This window comes from Ovis aries, chromosome 3, assembly GCF_016772045.2.
Source record: "Ovis aries strain OAR_USU_Benz2616 breed Rambouillet chromosome 3, ARS-UI_Ramb_v3.0, whole genome shotgun sequence".
NCBI classification, from domain to species: domain Eukaryota; kingdom Metazoa; phylum Chordata; class Mammalia; order Artiodactyla; family Bovidae; genus Ovis; species Ovis aries.
The window spans coordinates 78846577-78872356 of record NC_056056.1 but is presented as its reverse complement, the minus strand read 5'-3'; the positions used below and the strand labels follow the sequence as shown (position 1 = coordinate 78872356).

Below are 25780 nucleotides of genomic sequence, written 5' to 3'. Positions count from 1 at the left end.
AGTTGTTATGTATTTTTTAAATGCAGAATGTCCAAATGTATGGCAAATGTTACCTATTTTTTCCCACATATGATGCCAACACTTCTCTGTATCATTGTTACTATTCACCACTGTTCAGGAAATTCTAGTTAACACAATTGGAAAAGAAAGAAGACATGATTACTGAAAAGACAGAAATTAGATTACTTATTATTATTTGCAGATGATGGCTGTCTTCTTAGAAAACCCAACTAAGTCAACTGAAAAAAATATCAGAACTAATAAGATTCAATCAGTTGGCTGGTTTCAAGACACCCACACAAAAACTGATGCTCCATCATATGCCATCAACAACCAATAAGAAAATATCATGAAGGAGAATCCACTCACTGTTTCTGTGTGTATGTGTGTGTGTACTGCATGTAAGAGAAATAAAATGTGCATAACCTGTGGAAGGGAGCCCAGACTGAGTGAAGATTACCATCCTAAAAGGTAAGCAACCAGAGCTACAGCCATGTGCAGTACCACTAAAAGCAGCATTCTCCCCTCATTTATAAGGTGTCTTATTTACAAAGGATAAAAGGAATTATATTGGTTTTGGTCTTTAGATCCATGAAACACATAGAATCTTAAAGCTTCCAGAGCAAATAAATGTATTGTTGAAAAGACTGTACTAAACTGTGCTGTCTTTAAAAATTTTCTTTATTCTGTTACCTGAGCCTATAAAGTGGAAACTTTTCAAGTCCAAAACTCACTTCATTTTTGTACTTCTCCTTGCCATCAGACAGCAACAGAGGAAGACAGGTTAATCCCCATGCTGTCTTATTTCATTCAAGAACTCCAAATTAGAATTTTTTCACTAGAAAAGCTGATTAAAATGTAACTGCAATGCTCTTAATGCACATCTTGATCCTCTAATCAGTAATTGCATGTTTCAATAAGGAGCTAGCAAATTTGTTGACCTAATATAAACAGTCTGTATCCTGACTGCAGCACTTGTGGTGCCCTGACTAGCATAAGCTTTTAAAAATTCATAGATGGTATACCTAGAAAGGGTGAACTTATTTTATGTAAATATACCCTTAAATGAATGAAGTATCTTTTCTCTAAGGATATCAAGCTTTTTATTTTTCTTCTTTCTACACAGTCTCTATTTCTTCCATGTAGTGTATACACTCCACCCCCTGCCTCATATTTTGGCATTTAACAGTATAAATTTTCCTTACATGCTAAGTGAATGATGACTTTCCATCAGAGGCAGGGTACTAAAAACCTGACTATAAGTGCTTTGCTCAAAGGTGGGGTTTGTCAGTTGTAGGCTTCACTACAAGGTAATTTGGCCATTTCTCTGTGAAATCTCTGATCTCAGTTTCTATATGTATTTTCTCTTGTGTTGGTTAGAATCCCCTAATTTCCTGCATGGAGGTTTTAGTCCTCTCTAAGGTATCTTAAAGCTCAACATTCAGAAAACTAAGATCATGGCATCTGCTCCCATCACCTCATGGCAAATAGATGGGGAAACAGTGGAAACAGTGGCTGACTTTATTTTTGGGGGCTCCAAAATCACTGCAGATGGTGACTGCAGCCATGAAATTAAGACACTTACTCATTGGAAGGGAAGTTATGACCAACCTAGACAGCATATTAAAAAGCAGAGACATTACTTTGTCAACAAAGGTCCGTCTAGTCAAGGCTATGGTTTTCCAGTAGTCATGTATGGATGTGAGAGTTGGACTGTAAAGTAAGCTGAGCGCCGAAGAATTGATGCTTTTGAACTGTGGTATTGGAGAAGACTCTTGAGAGTCCCTGGGACTGCAAGGAGATCCAACCAGTCCATCCTAAAGGAGATCAGTCCTGGGTGTTCATTGGAAGGACTGATGTCGAAACTGAAACTCCAATATTTTGGCCTCCTGATGTGAAGAGCTGACTGATTTGAAAAGACCCTGATGCTGAGAAAGATTGAAAGTGGGAGGAGAAGGGGACGACGGAGGATGAGATGGTTGGATGGCATCACCAACTCAATAGACATGAGTTTGGCTAAACTCCAGGAGTTGGTGATAGACAAGGAAGCCTGGCATGCTGCAGTCCATGGGGTTGCAAAGAGTAGGACATGACTGAGAGACTGAACTGAACTGAAATGAAGGTATCTACAACATCAAGTTAATAACTATTTAATCCTTTTTTTTTAAAATAAGTATTCCCACTCTTGTGTATAACCCATGTCTTCTGGTGCAGAAACCTTCTATTTAATCCTCTCTAGAGAACAATTTTCCGGTTTTCTGCAAAAGTGGAAGGAGAGTTACTCAGCTTTGTGGACTAGGTCTAATTCATTTTTTTTTACTGATGTGAAATTCACATAACATAAACTTAACCATTTTAAGGTGTAACTCTCACTGGTATTTAGTACACTTACAATATTGTGCAAACCACCACCTCTACCAAGTTCCAAAACATTTTCATCACCCCCACAGGAAACCCCGAACACATTAAGCAGTCCCTCTTCACTGTCCCCTCTTCCTAGTCTCTGGCAACCACCATCCAGTGCTCTGTGTCTGCAGATTTGCCTATTCTGGACATTTCATATATATATATATATATATATACACATAAAATCATACAATATGTGACCATTTGTGCTCAGATTCTTTTGCTTAGCATGTTTTCAAGGCTCATCCATGTCACAGCACGTATCGTTACTTTATTCCTTCTTATGACTGAAAATATTACTTCATCATACGGACAAACCACATTTTATCTATTCACCTGCTGATAGAGATTCAGCTACTGGACCAATGCCAGTTTTTGGGTATTGTAAATAGTGCTGCTATGAGTATTTGTGTACAAGTATTTGCTGAGTACCTATTTTCAATTTTTGGGGTATATACCTAGAAATGGGATTGCTGGGTTATATGGTATTCTATGTTTAACTTGATCTCATTGTTTTTTTAAAGAGACTTTTAATCCATCTTCTTATTTTAGACCCATTCTCAGCCCTCCCAAGATACTTCTAACAGTGCTTGGTGTATTCCCTAAGTCCTCAGGGTTTCTGTGATCTATTTCAGGTTAGTTCTGTTTTCAACAATGCTGTCTCAGTATTCCAATTTCTCAAGCTGGCTATATCTCAACTGATTTCCAACTTCAAAACTATTGTTGCTATTTTCTCTTCCCCATTCTCCTTGTCCTAGTAGTTTATGCCTTCATTCTATCAAGTTATTGTCATTTTAATGAGATTTCAGAAGAGAGTGAAGGATATTTAAACTTCATTTTAAATCAGAAGTCCAAAATAAACATTTTAATACCAACTATCTACCATTCTACTCATCCAATTTAAATCCTGTCCATATAATGAATTTATTATGAGGGGAATGAAAGTATATATAAGGATAACTTCTGTTTTCAATAAGCTGATAAACTAGTCAAAAAGATAGTAAGATAAAGGTCATTTTCTTACATATGTTTAACACTTGTAAGAATGTTGAGGTTCTCTTATATTTGATACAGTAAACTTATGGAGGGTTGAAAGGTAAAACCCACACCCATAGGCAGATCTCAAATGAAGTGTAAAGTCATCCCCAGCATCAATCACTAGGAAAGAGGAAGACTCCCAGTCAGAAAACAGGAACTGAAAAGGAAGTGGGGCCCTAGAAAGTCAAGAGTGGAGACTCAGTTTCAACATTTGATTCCAGGTCCAGACACCATGAAGACTCAAAATGTCTAGGTAGGTATTTTGAGTTGATATGGATCAAACAAAGTCGTTGCCAACGTGGAAACAAGTTAGACAAAGAAAGAAGGCACATCTGCAGTGAATCACAAACTGAAGACACAGCTAGGTTTTGAAATCAGAGTAATTAGGACTATATACCAATTCCCTTTTTTATTATTTGCTATTTTCACAGTCTTATTAGAGCATTACAATTTTGTTCCCTTATAATACTGTGCAGTCATGGATCCACACAGGCCAGTAGTAGAAAGGAAACAGCAGCAAAAGGGAAGTTTGAGGGACTGCCACCACCTATGTAACATTTTTATCCAAAGCCCTGTTAGATGACTATCTTTCAGTGCCAACTTGGGAGGGAGGCTCTGAATTTTATTTTCTGTAAAGTATTCCTTTATTTTACAAGTTAATACACAAATATTATGTACACACTTACTTGGCTATGCAGCCTCTTTAAGCCTTGGTTTCCTCATCTGTAAAGGGGGAGTAATAAATGACTCAAGGCAATTGTGAGGATTAAATAAAATAATCCTGGTAATGTATTTACCACAATGTTTCACATATATTAAGTGCTTAAAAAAGATTAGCGTTAGTAGGTCCCACTATGATTACCCTAGCTATTCTTCCTCTTAGTATTTTATTACTATTTATATAAGGCAAGTATCAAAAGAGAACATGGCAAGGAGGCAGAGACCCTATTGAGTTGGTGTGACAGGAAAAAGTTTCACTGAAGAAGCAAGAATTTGAGCTGGGATCTGAGTTTGAAGAGATGATCATTGTAGACAGGTGACTGTATCATAGAATGAACAACTGAAAGGAAACTACAAATTCTTTTGGATTACAAAAAAAGTCTTTAGATTAATGCAAAAATCTTCAAATACCTATCTACAGGTATAAATTTCAAGAACAGTCAATGAAATTTGATGAGAATCTTTTAAGGGGAAAAAATTAAACAAGAAGTCTATTTCCCCTAATTTGGCATTTCCTAAAACTGGGGAGTTACGATACACAAACTACTAAATATAAAATAAACAACAATGATATATTGTACAGCAATGGGAATTATAGTCATTATCTTTTAAGAACTTTTAAGGAGTATAATCTGTAAAAATACTGAATCACAATGCTGTACACCTAACAAATATAACACTGTAAATAAATGATACTTCGATTAAAAAGTAATAAATCAGTAAACACACACACACAAGTCCTTTCTAACAAAGCAGTCTAAATATCCACCTATTACACAGAAAAATGCTCTGACCAGATCTAATTACTTTAATTGGATGTCTCAAAATATCTTAATTCCTTCATACACAAGATTTAAACTATTCCACAACACAGAAATCGGAGCAATTTTATACAACTAAAATCAAATAAGGCTGATTGAAACAATACACTAATGACAATTCATATTAGCAAGACAAGAGAAACTGATCATTCAGCAAATATTTTGCAATGGACTGAAAATCTGTAACTGTTTATGCATTTGCAGTTTAAATATTTTTATGTTAACATATTACTTTCCTCCAACAAAAAGCTGTAATATTTCATAATAATGAGAGCTGAGAGTGTTTTATTGTACTACTAACTCTCCAGCATTTAATTTTACTAATAATGTTTTGGGCTAATTTTTCACCATCTCTAGAATACTGTGCAATGTTCCTTAAAAGCAGTTTTCTTCCGCCTCTTTTCCATAATGCCCAGTATTATTCCATTCAAACACTTTCTTTCTAATATGCCCATAATACAGCTTCTAAAATTTCTTAGATATTTAAATATTTTGTTTGCTACAAATTTAAGTCCAAAATACTAAAATCACACGCTTTTGTGATGGTCCATAGTTTCTTACCTGCACTTCTCAAATTAGGGTCCAGTCCTGGCATCTCTTTGTTAGCTTCAGGGCTGACACTGTAGATTGATGCTCCTGCTTCACTGACGATACTGAGAAGAAAGAAAAGGGGAATATCATTCGCCAAACTTTCTGCCTGCCCCCCCAAAATAAATGAACGAGAGTAGGTATTATAAGAGAACTGAAGGGCAAAGCACTCTTTTAAATTTCAATGGTATCCATACCACTTGATTATTCATTAACATAAGTGATTAAGCAATGTTTTTTTCTTCACATAGGAAATACACAGGCTTAAATCCATAATGAATTCATTCAGTTGTTTTCTGTCAGTAGTAATAAGAGTTTATAAATGAACACAATGGATACTCCTCCATGAGGCCAACAAAATTTTCAGAATACTTAGCTTCCCTTGTGCTTATAATCTTTTATAGACTGACATTTACGACTCTTGTCTGAATTAATCACTCTAAAGCATGTTGGAAAGCACAGACATGTATGTGGGCATGTGCATATGTGGATACACACAAAAACTATTCCTATAAATGCTGCCCTGTTGTTGTTGTTTAGTTGCTAACTCACGTCTGACTCCTGGGTCCATGGACTGTAGCTCACTATGCTCCTCCATCCACGGGATTTCCCATGCAAGATACTGGAGTTGGTGGCCATTTCCTTTTACAGAGGATCTTACCGACCCAGGGATTGAACCTATGTCTCCTGCGTGGCAGGCAGATTCTTTACCACTGAGCCAACTTGGAAGCCTTCACCATTATTATTACTTGGTTATAATTAACAACAACAATGTGAAAAGGAAGCAGATCAGACACCCCACTTCTTTTTAGGAGGGTTTCAAGTCATCCTTTCAGTAAACTTGAAACATTATCACTTTAGGCAGGTTTTAAACCATTTCTTGTTTCTTTTAATCAAGCCATCATACAACCCCTTTTTTTCTTCTCTGGCTCCATATACTTTACAAACCACACTGGCAGCACTCTCTTACAGATGACAGTTGTATAGAGGTTGACATTTGTACAGTTTATCTAACATTTTAAAATTATGGGCTTTCTTTATGATATATAAAAAATCATCTACTTTAAGTATTTACAATACTTTTGGTTCTCTACCATGTGACTATCTAGGTGTCAAGATTCAAAAGTAGAAGCACGGTGGTGCTTAATTTTTAATCTACTCTTAGGAACCTCTCCCTTTCTTGCTCTTCAGCAGTTACTTCAATTATGAGACAAGTTGAGCAGATAACTTCTAACATATTGCTCCACTGTAACCACTCAACAATGATAAGTAAATGTGAAACAGTTAGTTTATTACTCCAAAGAGTTCTTTGCAGAACTCCTAACTGAACTTTGATGGTTATAAGCCACTAAGACTTGAGAGGATTACTTGGGGCAACAAGAAGATTTATATATTTTTTGCAAACAAGATCTATTATTCCAAATTTCCTAACAGGGAAAATGAACACTCTTCAATTGTGCCTGATCAAACCCCCATCAAGATACAGTAAGAGGTACATATTATATACAAAGCACAAAGCCAACCCCTTTGTGAAACTGAGGATAAGTAAGAATATTCAGCCACCAGCCATGGAAAATTTAGTTTCAAACACAAATGAACACTCAGCCTAACAAAGTTCTTTTCCAAAAAAGAAAAAAACCCAGAGTATCTGTGACGTGCAGGCAGGACCAATTATTAAGAGAAAAGAGTATTTTAAAAAATCTTACCACAAATTTATTTTCTGTCATTGCCAGAAACCTCCAAAATTACCACTATTTGAGCAAAGGGAACTTAAACGGTAAATAAAAATTCCAATTAACTGTGGGCTTTAGCAATTGGGTACCTGAGAATTTTCTGGGTGATTCACTGTCTCTTGGAAGTTATAATTCTCAAAAGACTGAGGGAAACTGTTGCAAAGAAAAACACTCAGATAATAAATATTCCTCCAAATACCATACTGCCACTTCTTTAAAACAGAGGAATACAAAACAGATGTGACACGCTGCACCCAAAGATTTTAGATTAACATTAATATTAAATCAATACAAAATGTAGTAAATTTCATATGCTTTAGTTACTAGATAGCATGGGTCCAATAAACAGTTCAGAACTAAGCGCAGATCAGGACGCTTAAATAATCTAAGTGAACAGAAAAACCTCAACACTGATTACTTCAATATAAAACATATAAGGATCTGAGAAGTGTATGTAGCAAGAATTAAATGAAATAAATCAAGCTGGGAGTGGTGATGATTTTTTCCAGGAGAAGCTGCTAAGAACAAAAGTTACAGCATTTGCCCTCTTCCTTTTTTTTCTTTCATATTTAGAGTTTAAGGATAGATATTATATGCGAGATTTTACAAGGCGCTCTTCTTATTAGGAAGTTTCCCAATAAACTATTAAAAAATTATTCCAATTATCTCTAGTATATTTTAAGGAAAGCAAAAGTAAACTTTGCACAATATCCAGATATCTAACATTTAATATGTATCATATGTCACAAAACAAATTTCACTCAGGTGTAAACTAATTGGGCTCATAATCTTAGCAATTTGATTATTTTATTTGTTTTGCCATAACACAGACAAGACTTTGAGTAAAATTTATAATTTTGGGGAAATTTAACTAACACAGTTCTATCTAAACTCAAAAGTTTTAAGATTATTACAGTGCTTAAAATACCTTCAAATTGCTTGTTTTGACAAATGCATAAATAAATAATATGGTATCTCAAACTTCAAATATACAAAACTACATTTCAGAAGCTACCACTGCATTTTTATATTGTCCAAGATCTATAAGTTAATGTGCTAATTCTCTAGAATGAAACTGATCATTCTTAAAGCACTTTATCTAAATCAGCACTATAGTAGAGTCTTTCTAGGTCTTTTATTAAAAAATAAAAAATATATATATATATAAACCACACACTCATAACCTAAAAATCCAAGTGTAATGCCCATAATATAGATGCATTTACTTTTAAATTCATTTAAAATGTTTTAAACAAAAAGTCTGCAAGTGAAAAACACTAATTTTTGTTATTGCAAGTAAAAGTCAATGCTGTTACATAAATCTGTAAAATAAAATTTATTTATAAAAATAAATATAATTTATTAAAAAATATATTTAGACCACATAATTTATTTCTACACAGTTTATAAGTCTCTTCTACCAAGAACCGAACTGAGCTGAATGTTGAACCAAGAAAAATTGTACACTGATGACTCTTTTAGAGCCACACTTGCAAATACTTTTCTTACAGTGACTATTCATTCTGATAGTAAAAGAATGGTAATTTCTTTTGCCAAACTGAGATGAGAGAATTACTTTCATGAGAGAGGAAAATGAGCTGTTTGGGTTTTTTTGTTACTGGGCTAATAGTTTTCACATTCATTTACAAGGTTGCTTGAAGCCTCAGTATGAGTCTCCTCCTCTCTTCTTATTTCCCAGATATGAAAATAGCTTTTCTGTTTTTCTTATTTTAAAATAAACTGCATGCTTCCTATGTTGAAAATTTAATTCAAAGTTAATCTACTTAAATGAAAACACAATTAATATTTAGTAAGACATCAAAAATCACCCAGGACATATTTGCTTAAACTAATAAAAGCTGATGTTTTCAATTTTTACAAAAGTATACTAGAATTTCTTATGTTTTATCAATATCTAGCAGTTTCCTTTTCCTCCCTCCTTCTGCCTACCAAAAACATACGTACTAAAAAGTTCTGATGCTAAATGCATAGCTCATTTCACTAAAGTCTTAGAAATAATTTATCTAAAAGTAGTTCTTCTAAATTTTCAGACTGAGAAACATTTATATGAAAAGCAGGTAGGTAAATGACTTAAATTTCTCAACAAGTAAGACAAAGTGTCTAAAAAAGTTAATCATTTGCTTTGCTATGAGGTAATCTGTTCTGAAGTATGAAAGAATAGTTGTTTGTATCTTGGGGATAGGAGTCAAGGCCAAAAACTAAATCACCATAAATAAGGATTTACTGTTTAAAGAATACTTATTTTTTTAAAAATCAATTTTAAATTCCTTTATTTAGTGATGAACTGTCATTTCAGGGAGTCTCAAATGAGCAGTATGTAGTCACTTTAAAAACTGAGGCGGGAATTCCCTGTGGGATCCAGTGGTTAGAGGACTCTGTGCTTCCACTGCAGGCGGGATGGGTTCGATCCCTGGTCGAGGGAACTAAGACCCTTCAAGCCATGCATGCGGCCAAAAAAATATAAACTAAGGTAATCTGGTGATCCTAAGGATGCCAGGAAACAAGATCCCACACTGTTAAGGATGTTTAAACTGTAAAACTCTTTTGGATGGTAATTTGAAAATAAAGATCAAGTCACAAAAATACCCATTCTTTCTGAACTGGCTAATATATTTTTAGGAACTTATATGAAAGAAATTTTAATTTATACAAAAAAATAAATAGTGCTATGAATCATAGCATGGCTCTGAATGAAAGAACCTGAAATCAGAATGCCTATCATTAAAGGGTTCTTTAATGAAAAACTATACTGTCATCAGAAATTATTGTTGTGAAGCATTAAGTGGAAAGGTTGGTTATAAAACTATGACATAAGACCAATTTTGATATTTTTAAAATATAGGTATATAAAAAGAAAAAAGAAACATTTATGGTAATGTTAACAGTACTTAACTATCAGTTATTCCTTTAAATGAATTTTTGTTTCTTTAAATTTTTCTGCAATAACTATATTTATTTGTAAAAATAAAAAGTTTATAAAATTCAAGTTTCAAATGACCATTGTTTACCTGGCCAAGAGATCTGATATCACATAATATCCAACATTCGTTTAAACCAAACTTTCTTTGAAAATTATGAAAGTTATTTTGAACTTAAATGTGGGTAAACATCATTGGTTAGTAATAACTTCCAAACTTGGCTCCTGTGAGACCTAAAACAATAATATGATATTGTTTTATAACAAGAAAGACACGTGACCAAACAGAAAAGTCAAGAATAGCTCTCAATTTGCACATACAGGTCAAAAAAACAAAGGCATGATGAAAAATTTTACAGTATAGAATATATTTTGTGTCTTTAAGTTATAACTTAGTCCTTGGCCTGTGAATCTATCCACCAAGCGAATCAATCCACCAAGTGAATCACCACAGCAAAATCAATTCACTATCTACCACAGAAAAGATGTGAGGTGACTTGGTTATACACCAGGAAAGTAGTGTGTGGAAAAAACACACACTAAAAGCAAAATATGGTGAAACAGAAAAAGAGCAGAAACACACAACCTCAAAATTACAATGACACCGAAGGAATTTACCTGCAGGTATGTAACACTAGCACCATCTGGTGGAAGACCAGTTAGAAGCAATTCTCCAACTATCACAGTATTTTTAGAAAAAATTCTGAGTTATTTTTCAAAGAATGAGCATTTTCCAAAGAGAATGAGTCTAGCAACGGTAGAGTAATTACACAGAGGACCCATAATAAGCCTCTGAGAACTTACAATGTCTACCAAACAGAGGGTGAAATGTACCCTGGGATGGACATCTCATCATATCCACAAAGCAGAGTTTCAACCATACAGAATTCTCTGGGCTACTTTTCCTTCAGTATCTCATATCATATCAGATGAACACTGTTAACCCACAAAAGAAACCTAAAAAGGACAAACCCAAATTAGCAACTTCCAAACAGAATTGTAATTTTGAATTTGGGGTTCCTCAAAGTACCAGCTACCTACTCTCCTGGCCTATAAACTCAACAACGGTACTCAGGCCACAGGAGAATCTAATTCTGGCTTATGTTTACAATGACACTGAGCTGCTACAACGTACCACAACGTGTCAAAACAATTACGTTTAAATCACTTTTACTGTTGTCAGTGGGCTATTCACAGATAAAGATGACAAAAATCACTGATACCTTCAAATGCCGTCATGGGGAAAGCCAATCAACAGACTGAGGGACAAAGACACAGAGCTTCTCTCCATTTGTAGGTGGTTGGGTCCCTCTATCGAGGCAAAGCAGTTTCTGACAAAGAATAGAACCAGCAGAAATTGTGGGTCTCTACCACTCTCCAGGGTAAGCATTCCTTTCATTTCCTTTCTCCCTTCCCTTTACTGTCTTCTGTTTCCCTTGGAGGTGAGGTGGTGGTGGGGGGAGGCAGTGTTGGGGGTGTGGGGGGTGTGGGTGGGAGCCTCCTTTCTGCCCCCCGCCCCCATCTACATTTGAGTCCAATATGAGGCTGATACAAGTACTGCACAATATCACTAAAGGAAGCTCATGGAAAAGACAGTCACAGGAGCAACCAAGCAGCAGGCCTGAAGCTTAAGTGAGTTTACACTGGGCACATGGAGAAGGGCCCCACTGTACCAGGACAAGAAAAGCAGGCTCAAAGAGTAGAACACTAACAATGGAATAGGCTGTTGTTTACAGCAATGCTGTAAACACTTCACATTCGCTACTAACAAGTTCCCAAAACTAAGAAGCCAAGGAAGAAACATTCATCTAATTTTACAATTAACTGTGCTTTGGTCACCATTTTGAAATGTCCTGATTTTAAAAACATGATGTCAACCTCCCTACCATCCTTACTGCCCAAACATATCAAAAAGCATGCTTCTCCTGATTCTTGCGGTTAACTTCAAAACTGTCAGATTTTAAGGCATTCGATTTGTATTTACTCATATAATAACAGATTATCTGTTTGGTTATTCTTGTTCAAATATAATTCTACATTTAGATATAAATCTAAGAGTATGAATTAGCGTTTTCTTACAAAGGGAGGTTTACTTTTTCTTTTTTATGCCTTCTATCTTTTTTTAAGCTTAAATAGATCTTTGGGAATTTATTCACTAATAAAATATGTGGAATTCAGACTGCTATAGCATAGACTTTTTTCAGAATGTAACTTATGGCAAGATATATTATTCCTTTATTATCCATCCAATAACAGAAGTCAGAATGAGAATTACCAACTTAGAGGGTTATAGTATTTTGTTAATAATAATGCTGAATAATACAATTGAACTATTAAAAGTTTTAAGAACAAAAAACAAAAGGAGAGAAGCAAAGAGAAAAAGACAATGAGAAATAAAATAATTACAGAGAGAGACAGAAACTGAGATATACTTTACCAGCAGCTAACAGCTCAGTTCTTTTTACTTATAGTTGAATAAAGCTTTGGAAAAAACTGATGGTTTGTGCTACATTTCCCAATATTCTCCCAGATGCTATTGCTGACAATCTCAGTGAACTCCACTAATAAATCATACATATTTTATCATTTTAACACCATTACTCATTCCTCCTTTCCTTCCTTGTCTTATGTTTGTTTCTACCTCAAACCCCCCACCCTGCCAACCCCTCCTTTCCTCTGAAATGAACTTATACCTCTGCAGAAGTCATCCCACCCCCCGTTTAATGGTGACCTTATCTACAAACTTCACCTAACACATTCACCAACCAGCAGTCTCCAGTTTGAATCATCAGACCCTTTTCTGGGACAACCAAAAAACTTCAGAATTTCTTTGGGCCACCCAGACAAAGCTCAGGGCAAAAGAAAGAAAAAACATACAAACCCTGAAAGCACACGCCAAATGTAAGATGACGACTCTAGATTAACCACTTTTTCTAATCGTGCTTTTCAAAAGTACACTGAACAGACAGAGGGAGAGAAGGAGTTATTCAGTTCAGCAAGCTGCTCCATTTACTTCTTTATCTATGGTCAGATCTTTACTTTTTTGGGATCACTGCATATTTCTGGCTCCGCTATATTATACTGTGTAAATATTTAGGAGAAATAATTCCTTTCAAGGATCTAAACTTCCACTGTCGTTATGGCAAATGAACCTGTTTATGCTATGTTCGTTAAGTAACAGCAAGTCTAAAAGAACACAGGGATTTACTAATATATGTGGTACACAAACATCACAATCATAAAGCTTCTCATAGGGGCATATCAAGAACATGAAAGGCCAGTTTATTTTTACTCCCACTGCCCTGTAATTTTCTTTAACTCTATTACAACAGTCCTTAATTCAAACCTTTCCTACAGTTACAGTAACAGGGTAGACTGAATGTATGTAAGCTGTACCCAAACTACCCACATCTCCATTTAACCTTCTTTGATTCTCATGTGGTTCTCAAACTCAACGCTGCATCAGAGTCTGCGGAAGGTTGTTAAAGCACACATGTCCAGAGTTCTGGCTTTACTGGCGTGGAGAATTTGCATTTCTAACAAGTTCACTGGTGATGCTGATGCTGCTGGGACCATACAGGTTTTAAACCTTTACTGAGGTATAATTTACATTTCATAAAGTTCACCCATCTGAAGTATATAATTCAATGTTGTATGACCATCACCAAAATTCAATTTCAGAATATTTCCATCCCCAAAAGATCCTTTGGTGCCCATTTGCAGTACTCATCTCCAACCCCAGGTATTCACTAATTTACTTTTTGTCTCTAGACATAATATGTCCTGCCTGGACATATCATATAAATGGAATCATAAAGTATGTGGCCTTTCTGTCTGGCTTCTTCACTTATAATGCTTTTGAGATTCATTCATGCTGTAGTATCACTACTTCTTTTTTATTGCTAAATAGTATTCCACTGTTCTAGAAATACTGCATTTTGTTTATCCATTCATCAGTTAAAAGAATTTGGGGTTGGTCCAAGTTTCTGATATTGTAAATAATGTTGCTATAAACATTTATTTACAAGTCTCTGTGTGGACATATGTTTCATTTCTCTTGGACACATTCCCAGGAGGGGAAATACTGGATTGTAAATCCATATTTAATTTTTAAGAAACTGCCTCAGTTCAGTTCAGTTCAGTCACTCGGTCGTGTCAGACTCTTTGCGACCCCATGAATCGCAGCACGCCAGGCCTCCCTGTCCATCACCATCTCCCGGAGTTCACTCAGACTCACGTCCATCGAGTCCGTGATGCCATCCAGCCATCAATGAATAAAGACTCCAGTCTGTTCATTTCCTAGACAATACTTGCTGTTGTTTGTCTGTCTTTTGACTACAACTATTCTAGTGGTCATGAAGTGCTATCTACTTGTAGCTTGTTTTACATTTATTATTGATGATGCTGAACATTTATTCAATGTCTTTGTTGGCCTTTCCTAATCTTCTCTAGTGGAATATCTATTCAAATCTTTGCCCATTTTTAATCGGCTTGTCTCATTGAATTATTTGTTCTTTGCCTATTTTAAGTACAAGTCCACCATCAGATACATAATTTGCAAATAGTTTCTCCCAATCTTTGGCTTGCCTTTTCATTTCTCTAACGGTCTTTTGAAACATAAAAGTTTTAAATTCTAATAAAGTCTACGACTTTAAGAGCCAGTGTTCTAAAGCCTCAGGGAGGCGTGCTAGGGCACGTGCTTAGCCGTTGCGCGGAGGGAGGCAGAGCCGCACAACCGCTGCCTGGTCGGCTCGGTCCAGCCCGCCCACCTGTCTGCCCACCCAGCGGCAGGGCCTCCTCCGCCATGGGAGTGCAGGTAGAGACCATCTCCCCTGGGGACGGACGCACTTTCCCGCAGCACGGTCAGACCTGCGTGGTGCACTACACGGGGACGCTGCAAGATGGAAAGAAATTTGACTCCTCTCGAGACAGAAATAAACCCTTTAAGTTTGTGCTGGGCAAGAAGCAGGTGATCCGAGGCTGGGAAGAAGGGATTGCCCAAATGAGCGTGGGTCAGAGAGCCAAGCTGACTGTCTCCCCAGACTACGCCTATGGGTCAAGAGGGCACCCAGGCATCATCCCACCAAATGCTACTCTCATCTTTGATGTGGAGCTTCTAAAACTGGAGTGACAGGACTGGCCTCCTCCCTGAAGTCCCTATTCTTCAATGTGCCATGGAAAGACACTGTACCTCCAGCTACCTACGAGTCCGTGCGGAGCTTTTCCTGATGTTCCACTACTCTTCCTATAACCATCTTCCCTAGTTGAATGTGTTCTGTCACTAGCTTCACTCCTCCCCCTTTCTCCTCATATGTGTGCTGACCTGAACTAGTTGCCATAAACCTCAAGTTACTCATTTTAGTTTGTTTTTGTTTTGGGCTGAAGACTGAGTTTTAGTTCTTTGGCTCTAGGTTTTCAGTTAAGTATTAGTCAGGTATTAACACCCACTCTAATGTTCTTGCCTGGAGAATCCCAGGGACGGGGAAGCCTGGTGGGCTGCCGTCTATGGGGTCGCACAGCGTCGGACAGGACTGAAGTGACTTAGCAGCAGCAGCAGCAGCAGCAGCAGCAGCAGCAGCAGCAGCAGCAGCAGCAGCAGCAGCAGCAGCAGCAGCAGCAGGTATTAACAGCACAAGTAACAGAGTAAGTTCAGAGCAGGAACTGGTGTGTGGAGTGGGCGGGACAAGGATATTTAATTTTACCTTGGATGAAAGTCTTCTCTATTATATATTAAACATTCTTACTGCGGCATTGCAAAGCCATAGGAGACCTGAGACGCTTTTCAGGGCCAAACTATTCTCCAAGTTGAGAGATGTCCTTGGGCTGAATTAAAAGCCCTACCCAAAACTAAGTGGGAACGGGGAGAGCCTTTGCCTCCACTGCTCTATCCCCCAATCCTCTCCTTAAATCCTCTGCCTTTTGAAAGAAAACTGTTTTCACTGAGATGTTGGACACCACAGGTGTCTGTTCCAAGACTGACAGGGACCTCTGATGCCTTCTTCAGGGCCTGCCTTTTCTCCATCCTGTGCTTTTTTGTAATGGATATCCAGGACTTTTGTAATCTCATAGTTATCCAAGCTCCACTTCCTAAATTTTAAGAACTTTAATCAAAAGTTAAATTTAAGGTGCTGTTTGTTGACACTTAACACCCATGAAAGCCCAGGCCATCATGACACGGCCATGACAAATCCTTGAATTCTGCCTTAAGAAAATGATGCTGGTCGTCACAGCATCTCTTGTGTTTTGATGGCCAGCTCCCCCTGCTGATCTCAGAGATTCCTGGCTTCTCCCTCCCACCCTTGTACTGTCCTATGTAGTGATTTGGTGAAAGAAACTGCTGCTTACTCCCCTACCCTATCCCTGCACTACATATGAGTTTCAAGCTTTATTACTGCAATAAAAGTGCATGCTGCTGCTGCTGCTGCTAAGTCGCTTCAGTTGTGTCTGACTCTGTGTGACCCCATAGATGGCAGCCCACCAGGCTCTGCCATCCCTGGGATTCTCCAGGCAAGAACACTGGAGAGGGTCGCCATTGCCTTCTCCAGTGCTTGATGCTGGCTTTTCTTTAAAAAAAAAGAAAAGAAAAAGCCTCAAAAATTCAAAAGAAATAGTAAACCCTTGAAAAATGTGAAAGCTTAACAGCTTCCATTCACACAAGCAATATGCAAATATCACTCATAGTATCGGCTTTTCTGTTTTGTTTTAGCAAAGCCTATCACAACTATCATCCTAAACATTTAATCTTTTTAGAAGAAAGAGAATAAGGAACTTGCAACTAGCTGGCTTTAATACATTATAAAATGAATAAATTCAGCTGCAGGTGGGCCTAGCTACCACCTGAGAACAGTGGATGGCATCCTGGCACTAAAGAACATGGACCTCTGTGTCAGGGTTTTCAGAGTCATTCATCGGTCAGATACCATTCTTAAGAATATAAGTATAACTCAAACAGGGGCTCTGTATCAACCTAGAGGGGTGGGATGGGGAGGGAGATGGGAGGGAGATTCAAGTGGGAGGAGACACATGTATACCTATAGCTAATTCATGCTGAGGTTTGACAGAAAACAAAATTCTGTAAAGCAATTATCCTTTAATTAAAAAATAAACTAAAGAATATAAGAAATATGTCCACCTTACAAACTAGTAGAAATAAAGATAAATAGTGTACCACGGAAGACAGTATAGAAAAAGAGTGTATTATTTGGAAGAATACATTTATTTTGATGTTTCTATTTTTATTAGTTTTTCATATCAAGCTTTTAAAATAATTCATATATAAGTACAGCCCTTTCTTTGTTGAATATTTACTGTACCTTAAATGAAGAAGAGTCAAAGATTGCAGATAAAATTCAAATCTTATCTAGGATCATAACTTGCAAATGCATAAAACATACTTCAGGAATATACAGGATATGTTTGATTCAGGTAGAAGCAATTTAAGATGATTCATTTCAAGGGTAAAACCCAAATTACTACATGCTTATTTTATTTTTTTCCTTTTTTCTTGATAACTTTAAACTATTTTGTATTGGGGTATAGCCAATTAACAATGTTGTGGCAGTTTTCTAGGTGAACAGCGAAGGGACTCAGCCATACATACACATGTATCCATTCTCCCCCAAACCCCTCTCCCACTGATTATCTGCAAAAACCGAACTGTAAGATAAACTTATATGAATAAGTTTACTATTTCCATAACCATGACCTAACATACAGATTCTGTGATTTTATGGAAAAACTACAGCAACAAGAAGGATCCAGTTAAAAGATTAAAACCCATTTAAATTTGCAGAAGAATCCTTCTTTATATAACTCAAGCCAGTCGAGGACTCAAAGCAAGTCGCTTTGTATACTGAAGAACTCCTAGGCCTCTACTATAAAATGTTTTCAAATATTTATGTTCTAATTCATGGACCCTGTTCATAACATAAAAGCCACTAGTCCTCATTACCTTTCAGTTGCTGGAGATGGATTTTATTATTTTATTAGTCTTCATAAATTACAATACAACGAACAAGTCTGATGGCCAATACTCATTCTTTCTGACTGAGCCACCCAGAACCACTTAAGAAGCTGTCCAAACAGATGTCAGAGAATACAGTTTCATAAAAGATCCAAAGTCTCTCAAAATGGTCTGGCTCCTAATAAAAACTTATAAGGCATCTTCTCCAACCACTTTACATTTTCTGTAATTCAAAATAACTAAGAAGTCATTGGAACATCTTTCCCAAATTACACAAAATTAAGATATTACCATCTCTGCGACATTACTGAACTTGAGATCCTAGATAAAGATCAAGACATAAGAAATAATCAATTAAAAATAAATTTTTAAAAAGAAATAAAGGAAAGAGCTTACTCAATAGCCAACAACCAATTATAATTTATCCATAAAATTGAAAGGTAAGAAAAAGCAAAATAATAAAATTTTTAAGCCTTCGTTTTATAACAGTGTTCAAGCCCCTTCTTCAACCAATTAGATTCCAGTTACTAGCAGGAACAAACTCAGCAGGTTACCCTACTCTTCCTCCTGTCCTTACTTACCAATCAGTCTTCTGATCTTAGAACATCAAGGCTCAATGGAAAAAAAAAAGAAGCAGCAGCAGCAAGGACCTCAAACAGGAGGTCTTACTTTGACAGTTATCTGTGTGTGCATCTGTATGACAATATGATCGTAAGAGAAGCTCATCCTCTGAAATCTACAATTTCCTAGTGAGGTTCTTAATAACAATAAGGTGCAAGGAGAACTGCATCCCCTGCCCCCAACTCTCACCATTTATCCTGTGAAATCCAAAGGATAATCACTAAAACCTTTCCTTATACAAACAGCAAATTAATATCACACATAATAGGTACAAAGGAGAATAAGAACACATAAACACTTTTGATGCTTTTTTTTTTTTTCAAATCTGGGTGCCTCTCTCCAAACTAACAGAACTGTACTACTATAGCAATTCATCCATCTATGAACAAATGCCCTCAGCCTATTTCTGAGAAAGGGAAGAATGATCAGTTATATCTGTCTTAATCTTGTCTGAAAATCTTGACATTTTTCAGCAAGTAAAGGTTCCAAATGGCAGGTGTCAGAATGTCTTAGCCTCACACGTGGTGCTGGAAGGCAGGAAAAGCAGCAGCAGCATGTGGTCATGTCAGAGCAACACAGAAGCTGCCTAGGGAGCACATTCTGAAAAGAGCAAACCTCAGACTCGGTTAAATCAATCTAGTGCCAGATGCCACTCTCAGAACAAAGCTGCAGTGCCAAGGACTAGCTGCCCAGAGAAACATTCAACTCAAGGCTCTCACAAAAGGGAAAATAGCTGAGTGCAATGGCACCTGTCTATATCCTGTCTGATAATTTGGTCAAACTAGCTCCTTCAATGCAGAGGCAAAAAAATGGTCAAAGAATTCTTTGCTTAGTCTACAGGTGAGTATTATTTCCTCAAAGCCATTTTCAGTTGATCTGAAATCAACAACATGAATCTCTTGCAATTCTGTAGTATTTATAGCTTTTTTAAGTGCTTTAAGATCTAATTCCTATAAGGAAGTCAGAATCTTAAGTATCCTCTTCATTTTACCTGTGGGGTTAGAAAGAACCAGAAGTAAATAAAATTAAATCAAGATCACCTGAAATTCAAACTCAAAAAGGAAAAACTGGTCTCTGGACTGTAAGGCCAGGCTTCTACCTACTTAAATACCACCCTCTGTTCACTTCTCACAGCCCAATCATCTTTCCACAGGTTTTTTCAATAACCAGAAAGCTCTGGGGCCTTTTGAAAGTTTTTTTGTGAAAGTTAATCAGTAAGCATTTTTGTTCCCAGAGATTCACATATTGGCCTGATGGTCTACTTTACTTCTCCTCCTATCTCAGTCTAAGAAGAAATGATTTGAAGGAAAACTCAAAGCAGGAGATACTGTACATGCATAAGTGTTAGTCAGTCAGTCGTGCCGACTCTTTGCGACCCCATGGACTACAGCCCACCAGGCTCCTCTGTCCATGAGATTTTCCAGGCAAGGATACTGGAGTGGGCTGCCATTTCCTTCTCCAGGGGATCTTCCCAACCCAGGGATGCATAAGAATAGGTTATTTGTTTAGAAAGGAGCATTCACTGTCAAGTCATCTGGTTAGATACAAGAGAAACTGAACAAATTGGGACCCATTCAGATGAGTAGATCCATTCAAGGAGCCTGGTGTGCTGTAGACCATGGGGTCGCAGAGAGTCAGACATGACTGGGCAACTGAACAACAGATGAGTGGTACACAGTTAACGGTATAGCCATCCATGGAAAAGAACACTCAGTATCATTTAGGTTTTTATATTCTACTGAAAAATACAAAGGGATCCTTGGGCCAAGGATTGATACCTCAAAACACCTGATTTCTTCCCATGCCTCAAAAGACAAAACACAAATAAGAACCAGGACTTCCTTGGATATTCAAGTTAAGTATTTTAAAATAAAATAGTGTCCAAGTGAGAACCTTTGGAAGCATCCAGAACAAGCATGGTCATCCAATTCTTGCACAAACTGGTTCCTTCCTCAACATTTCACTCCCTGTGTCTACATCACTGAAATGTATTTATTTGCCGTACCCCTTTAGTGCATATTTTCAAACTAAAATAATTCACCAGAGTCTACATTATATTGTCTTGCCTTCTAAGCAACTATAGATACTATTCTTCAACTCTGTGCAGCTGGCTCAAGTAATTTCTTTGTAATTTTCAGATCTGAGGCCAATTAACATAAATAGCACAGAAAGGATAAAAGTAAATACGAATTAACACAGACCTACAATCAAATAAGGACAAAGAGTACTCTCAGATACATATTCTACAGTCTGAAAATCAAATGAATAAAATTAATTATTAAATAAATGGAAATTTCCTAAATTAATTTCTTATTCACCACTTAGTCTGCAAATTTCTATTTCTATAAAAAAGGTCATTTTGATATGATCATTTTCCATGTCTGCTGTCTTTTTCCTACACACTTTGCTAACTTAATTGATTCCAGACTTTCCAGCATCTCATGTTTTTATGCTTTACTCATTGAAATAAGAGGGATTTGTTTTTTTCATTAACATGGATAAAAACCAATTTGGGTTCATGTTTGGAATAACGATGAGTGTTGGTAAAAACAAAGTGTGATGCTGTTGTCAAGGAATGTTTATTGTTCAAAATCATGCAAATGATAAACAGACACATGAAACGGACAAGCTTTGTGCTGGCATCAAGTTTAGTATATATTTCAACTGAAATAAAAGCAGAACTAGGACAAACCAGAAACAGATATCTCATAATTTTCAACGTCATTGTAAAGAGTCATGCTAAGTCATCGGTTTTTTTTCACTCCACCAAAAAGCAAGAGTACAAGCCAGGGTACTTAAATGTTAGTTGGTTAATGACACTGACTACAACCTCTTTAATTAAGCCTATGCTTATTAAAGTCACTGAACATTCTCTTAAAATCTTCCGATCTCTTTTGGTATCCCTGGAAATTTTAAATCTTGTTTTGGGCCTTCTTTTGGGCAAAAGTATTTTATCTCTACACTGCTCAAAGCTAAAATGAAATCATAACTGGGGGTGGGGGGGAGGATCCCCAAACTGTGAAAAAATATAACCTCCTAGTCTAATCTTACCTAAAAGTAATGACATCTCCCCTATCCCTTCATAAAGTTTCCTGCTCCAAGTTCTTAAAACCTGGCCAGTAGATATTTATACAATTTTTAAAAAACAGTATACTAAAGAAAGCTGGAAGGTTGTTCGGATACTTAGTCCTGCTGTAGCTTAAAGGTATAAATTCTTGAAAATTAAAAACAAATATAAAGATAACACAAATAAAAAGAAAGCTAAAGCTGTGTTCTTGAGATTCCCAAAGGTAAGAAAGGAAAAGAAAGTTACAGCAGTCACTTAATTTGTTCTCAACATCATGTGTAAAGAAAATCTCTGATATAATCTGATCCTGAAGAATTTAAACTACAGACTTCCTGATTCCCCAGTGCTGGCAATCACATCCAACAGTAACTATGCACAATGGCTGAAATAACTTTTAAAATTATTTCATTTTTTTCCTAAGTTTGTTTTAACTATGAAGTCTCCATTTCCAAAGTAAATTTTAAATGACTTATGTTCTGAAAATATATTTTATATCAAAGGGCTCCACTGAATTTTTCCTGTTAATTTCTAGTTTACTAACTCAAGCATAGGACAATTATTAGTAAAATTACAATCTCAAAGTAATATTAATGTTTCATATCACACATCTGGCATCATATTTCAACATCATTTTCATCTGAAAGTTAAAAAACAGAAAGATGTTATAATACAAACCCAAGTATATCTGTGTTGGAGTAACTTTGAGTTTTTATTCCTAGAAGAAAACTGAACAGTGTTTGTTCTTTATGAGAAATTACAAACAATGAATTGTTAGATATCATAAGTGATTTTACTAAAATAGATATAAAATCATAAATCTTCAAGAAAGAAATTATTTATAGTCATAGGCATTCTTAAACAATGATATGAAAGATGCTTTTCTTCTTTTTCCCTTATTTAAATGAGAGGGAAAACAGAAAGAAGAGAGAAAAGGAGGGAAGGAAGGAAAGGGAAACAGACAAATATTTTCAGGGAAGTGAGTGAGCAAGCACACACATAAACATTTATGACTGGCAAATCCATGAAAACATTTTTTTCTCTCTTAAATATTTTTCACTTAATTAAGTAGGATACAAAGTAATAATGACTTATAAAGAAGTAACAGAACATAACCAATTGACTCTAAGTAGGCTACTTCTCCAAATTATCTACCCAACCCAATACCAAGGAGATACATTGATCAGTGAAATGAACATATTTTCCTCATCTGGAATAAATAAATCACCTCCATCATGACGGTCTGTCTAGTCAAGGCTATGGTTTTTCCAGTGGTCATGTATGGATGTGAGAGTTGGACTGTGAAGAAAGCTGAGTGCCGAAGAAGTGATGCTTTTGAACTGTGGTGTTGGAGAAGACTCTTGAGAGTCCCTTGGATTGCAAGGAGATCCAACCAGTTCATTCTAAAGAGATCAGTCCTGGGTGTTCTTTGGAAGGACTAATGCTAAAGCTAAAACTCCAATACTCTGTCCACCTGATGTGAAGAGTTGACTCACTGGAAAAGACCCTGATGCTGGGAGGGATTGGGGGCACGAGGAGAAGGGGATGACAGAGGATGAGATGGCTGGATGGTATCACCGACTCGATGGACATGAGTTTGAGTGAACTCCGGGAGTTGGTAATGGACAGGGAGGCCTAGCATGCTGCAATTCATGGGGTCGCAAAGAGTCGGACATGACTGAGTGACTGAACTGAACTGAACCATCATGAGCAAGTTCGAGAGTACCATTTCCAACCTTATCTTAAAACACAAAACCGCACATATTAGAAACACACACACAGAAAGAACCAAAAAAGCACTCTACTGTTCTATCGTCTATTTCCCAGGCTTAGAAAGCAGGCTTCTCTCAGCAGATATTTTTCAAACACCCACTTCAGTTTCAATTTGGTCCTTAAAATATTCTCCAAGATACTTGGAGAAACATAGATTTCTAAGATAATTTTTCAGAAATAAACTACCATGCATGCTTATATATTGTGTATGCACGATTTGCTTCAAGCTTTAACTTCTCCGATTAAAAACGTAAATTCTCTATCATACAGAAAGAGATACAAACCAAGTAACTCATATCTGAAATTAGTCTCTTCCACTATTTTCAAAGGCCAAGGGAAATTTTTTTAAAGAAACAACACTTCTGAGTTAGAAAGATTTAAACTATGACATAACTAAAAAGGCCAAAAAAACTTACATATTTTATACCTAAATTTATTGTCCCTATGGAATGTTGCTTTGTCATACAGATCAGTATTTACTGCATTACCCCCACATCCTAATATCTATAGAAAGAAGTCTTTCAACCATGTAGGAGTACTTTAGGTGAAGTTCCTAAGAAAACACCTGCCAAAGATCTTGAACTATCATATGAAGTGGATCACAGGGTTTACAAAGTGCTGCAGGCGTTCAAAGGCATTCCCTGCCCTGAGTATCACAATCATACTGAGAGACTTCAGGCACATGCCTAAGTCGTTTCCCTGAATTGTTTCTTGTCAAATTAAAATGTCAAAAATTAGGCTATCAAATGCTGTCCCTGAGGACTCTAGCTCAACCCAAAGAGCAGCTACCAATTAGTAAAGTCGGGTCTTTTAAGGGGGAAAATTCTTCTTTTTCTATTGGTATCTGGAATTAGCAGGGCCCCCAACAAAAAGTTTCATCTCAGCAGTCAGTTTAAGTGCTACTGATAGCTATAATCACATGCAGGCTGCAATTTCTTTTGAAAGGCTTTTCAAATGAACAAATACAAAGAAAAAAGAGAAACACAAGTGTTTTCATAGTGAATGACTGCCTAGGATGATAGAGGTATAAAAAGCCAAGGCTAGAGATCCAGATATACATGAGTATTGTGAACTAACAAACCAAAGTCAAATGAAATCCTTGCTCACTCTTTTGACAAGGTCAGTGCACTCATCCCTTAGCACAATATACAATTGAATTTCAGGTTGTAGAAGGTGCTTCAGGAAAATAAAACCCACCACAAATCATTTAATGTTTCTCGATTAAAATCCTCTAAGAAAAACATTTCCTGTTCACTTTTTTCCCCCCAAAGCTGCATATCTCTCAGAGACTGCCTTGGTGAAGTGTTCATTTGTTAGCGACATAAATGTACAGATATGATAGATGTTCTTTAGTAGCCAAATCATACTGTAATTTTTCCACCCAATATCCAGATGAATGTATATAGTGCAAGATGTATAATTTATTCACAGAAGAGAAAATCATATTCATGTGCTAGAAAGAGCTATTGGTTGCCCACGAACTTCCCCCAAAAGGTTCTAAAACTTGATTTCCAAGGACAAAAATACAAGCAACAAGCCAAACATGCTCACAGAACATGACTATTTACATGAGGTATGCATTTAAGTTGCCTAGGCTTACAGTTTGGCAAAAATCATTATATTACCTGTGGCTACTAAAGTAATTAAAAAGGTCAACTTGAACTGTGGCAAGAGACAACATTAAAAGCAAAAATTTAACACTATACATATATATTCCCATGTATACAATCCTTCTTCACTTTTCACAAAAAGCCTCTTTGATTTCAATTATCAAACATTTCCCAATGTTGTGGCTTTTAAAGCCTTCATTCCCAGACACTACGTTTCTTGGCTTTGTGGCTCAAGCGATGACAAACAGATCATTTCCTATTCTCTCCACTTACCTCATCATCAACAAGACTGTTAGAATCCAGTTACGTTAAGAATTATTTTTAACAGCCACCTTCAATTACAAATGTTTGACATGATCACAGACTTCCAATGCTAATCCCCTTTCAAGTTGAAATACCCACAGAAGGGCCCTTTGAGACACACAGCATGGCTATTTGCTTTGCTTTGCCTTATCCTGCAAAGCTGCTGAAATACATTTGAATCCTTTCTCTCCTCCCCCATCAC

General features: G+C 36.6%; 2 protein-coding genes across 4 annotated transcripts in view; one reads left to right on the top strand and one right to left on the bottom strand.

The window, feature by feature from the left end:
• The window catches only part of SRBD1 (S1 RNA binding domain 1), a 227919-nt gene that overhangs the window by 94016 nt on the left and 108123 nt on the right, over nucleotides 1-25780 (bottom strand). For all 3 annotated transcript variants that reach the window (XR_009599843.1, XM_012172342.3, XM_004005979.5), the window contains exon 15: nucleotides 5547-5638. Coding sequence is in view for 2 of the 3 variants with exons in the window: in XM_012172342.3 (XP_012027732.3) it covers nucleotides 5547-5638 (92 nt within the window). In the remaining variant the exon portion in view is untranslated. The remainder of the gene's footprint in view (nucleotides 1-5546; nucleotides 5639-25780) is intronic.
• Nucleotides 10797-15446, top strand: LOC132659367 (peptidyl-prolyl cis-trans isomerase FKBP1A-like). The gene is made up of 2 exons (XM_060411624.1): nucleotides 10797-10868; nucleotides 14887-15446. Exons 1-2 carry the CDS (start codon nucleotides 10797-10799, stop codon nucleotides 15373-15375), a joined length of 561 nt encoding a protein of 186 aa, XP_060267607.1. The 3' UTR covers nucleotides 15376-15446.

Bases quoted from the DNA above. Each gene is read 5' to 3' on its own strand.
- LOC132659367 (XM_060411624.1), top strand. From the start codon at position 10,797: ATGGTGAAACAGAAAAAGAGCAGAAACACACAACCTCAAAATTACAAT. The intron at 10,869-14,886 runs GTATGTAACACT...ATTCTAATAAAG, and splicing joins CCGAAGGAATTTACCTGCAG to TCTACGACTTTAAGAGCCAG.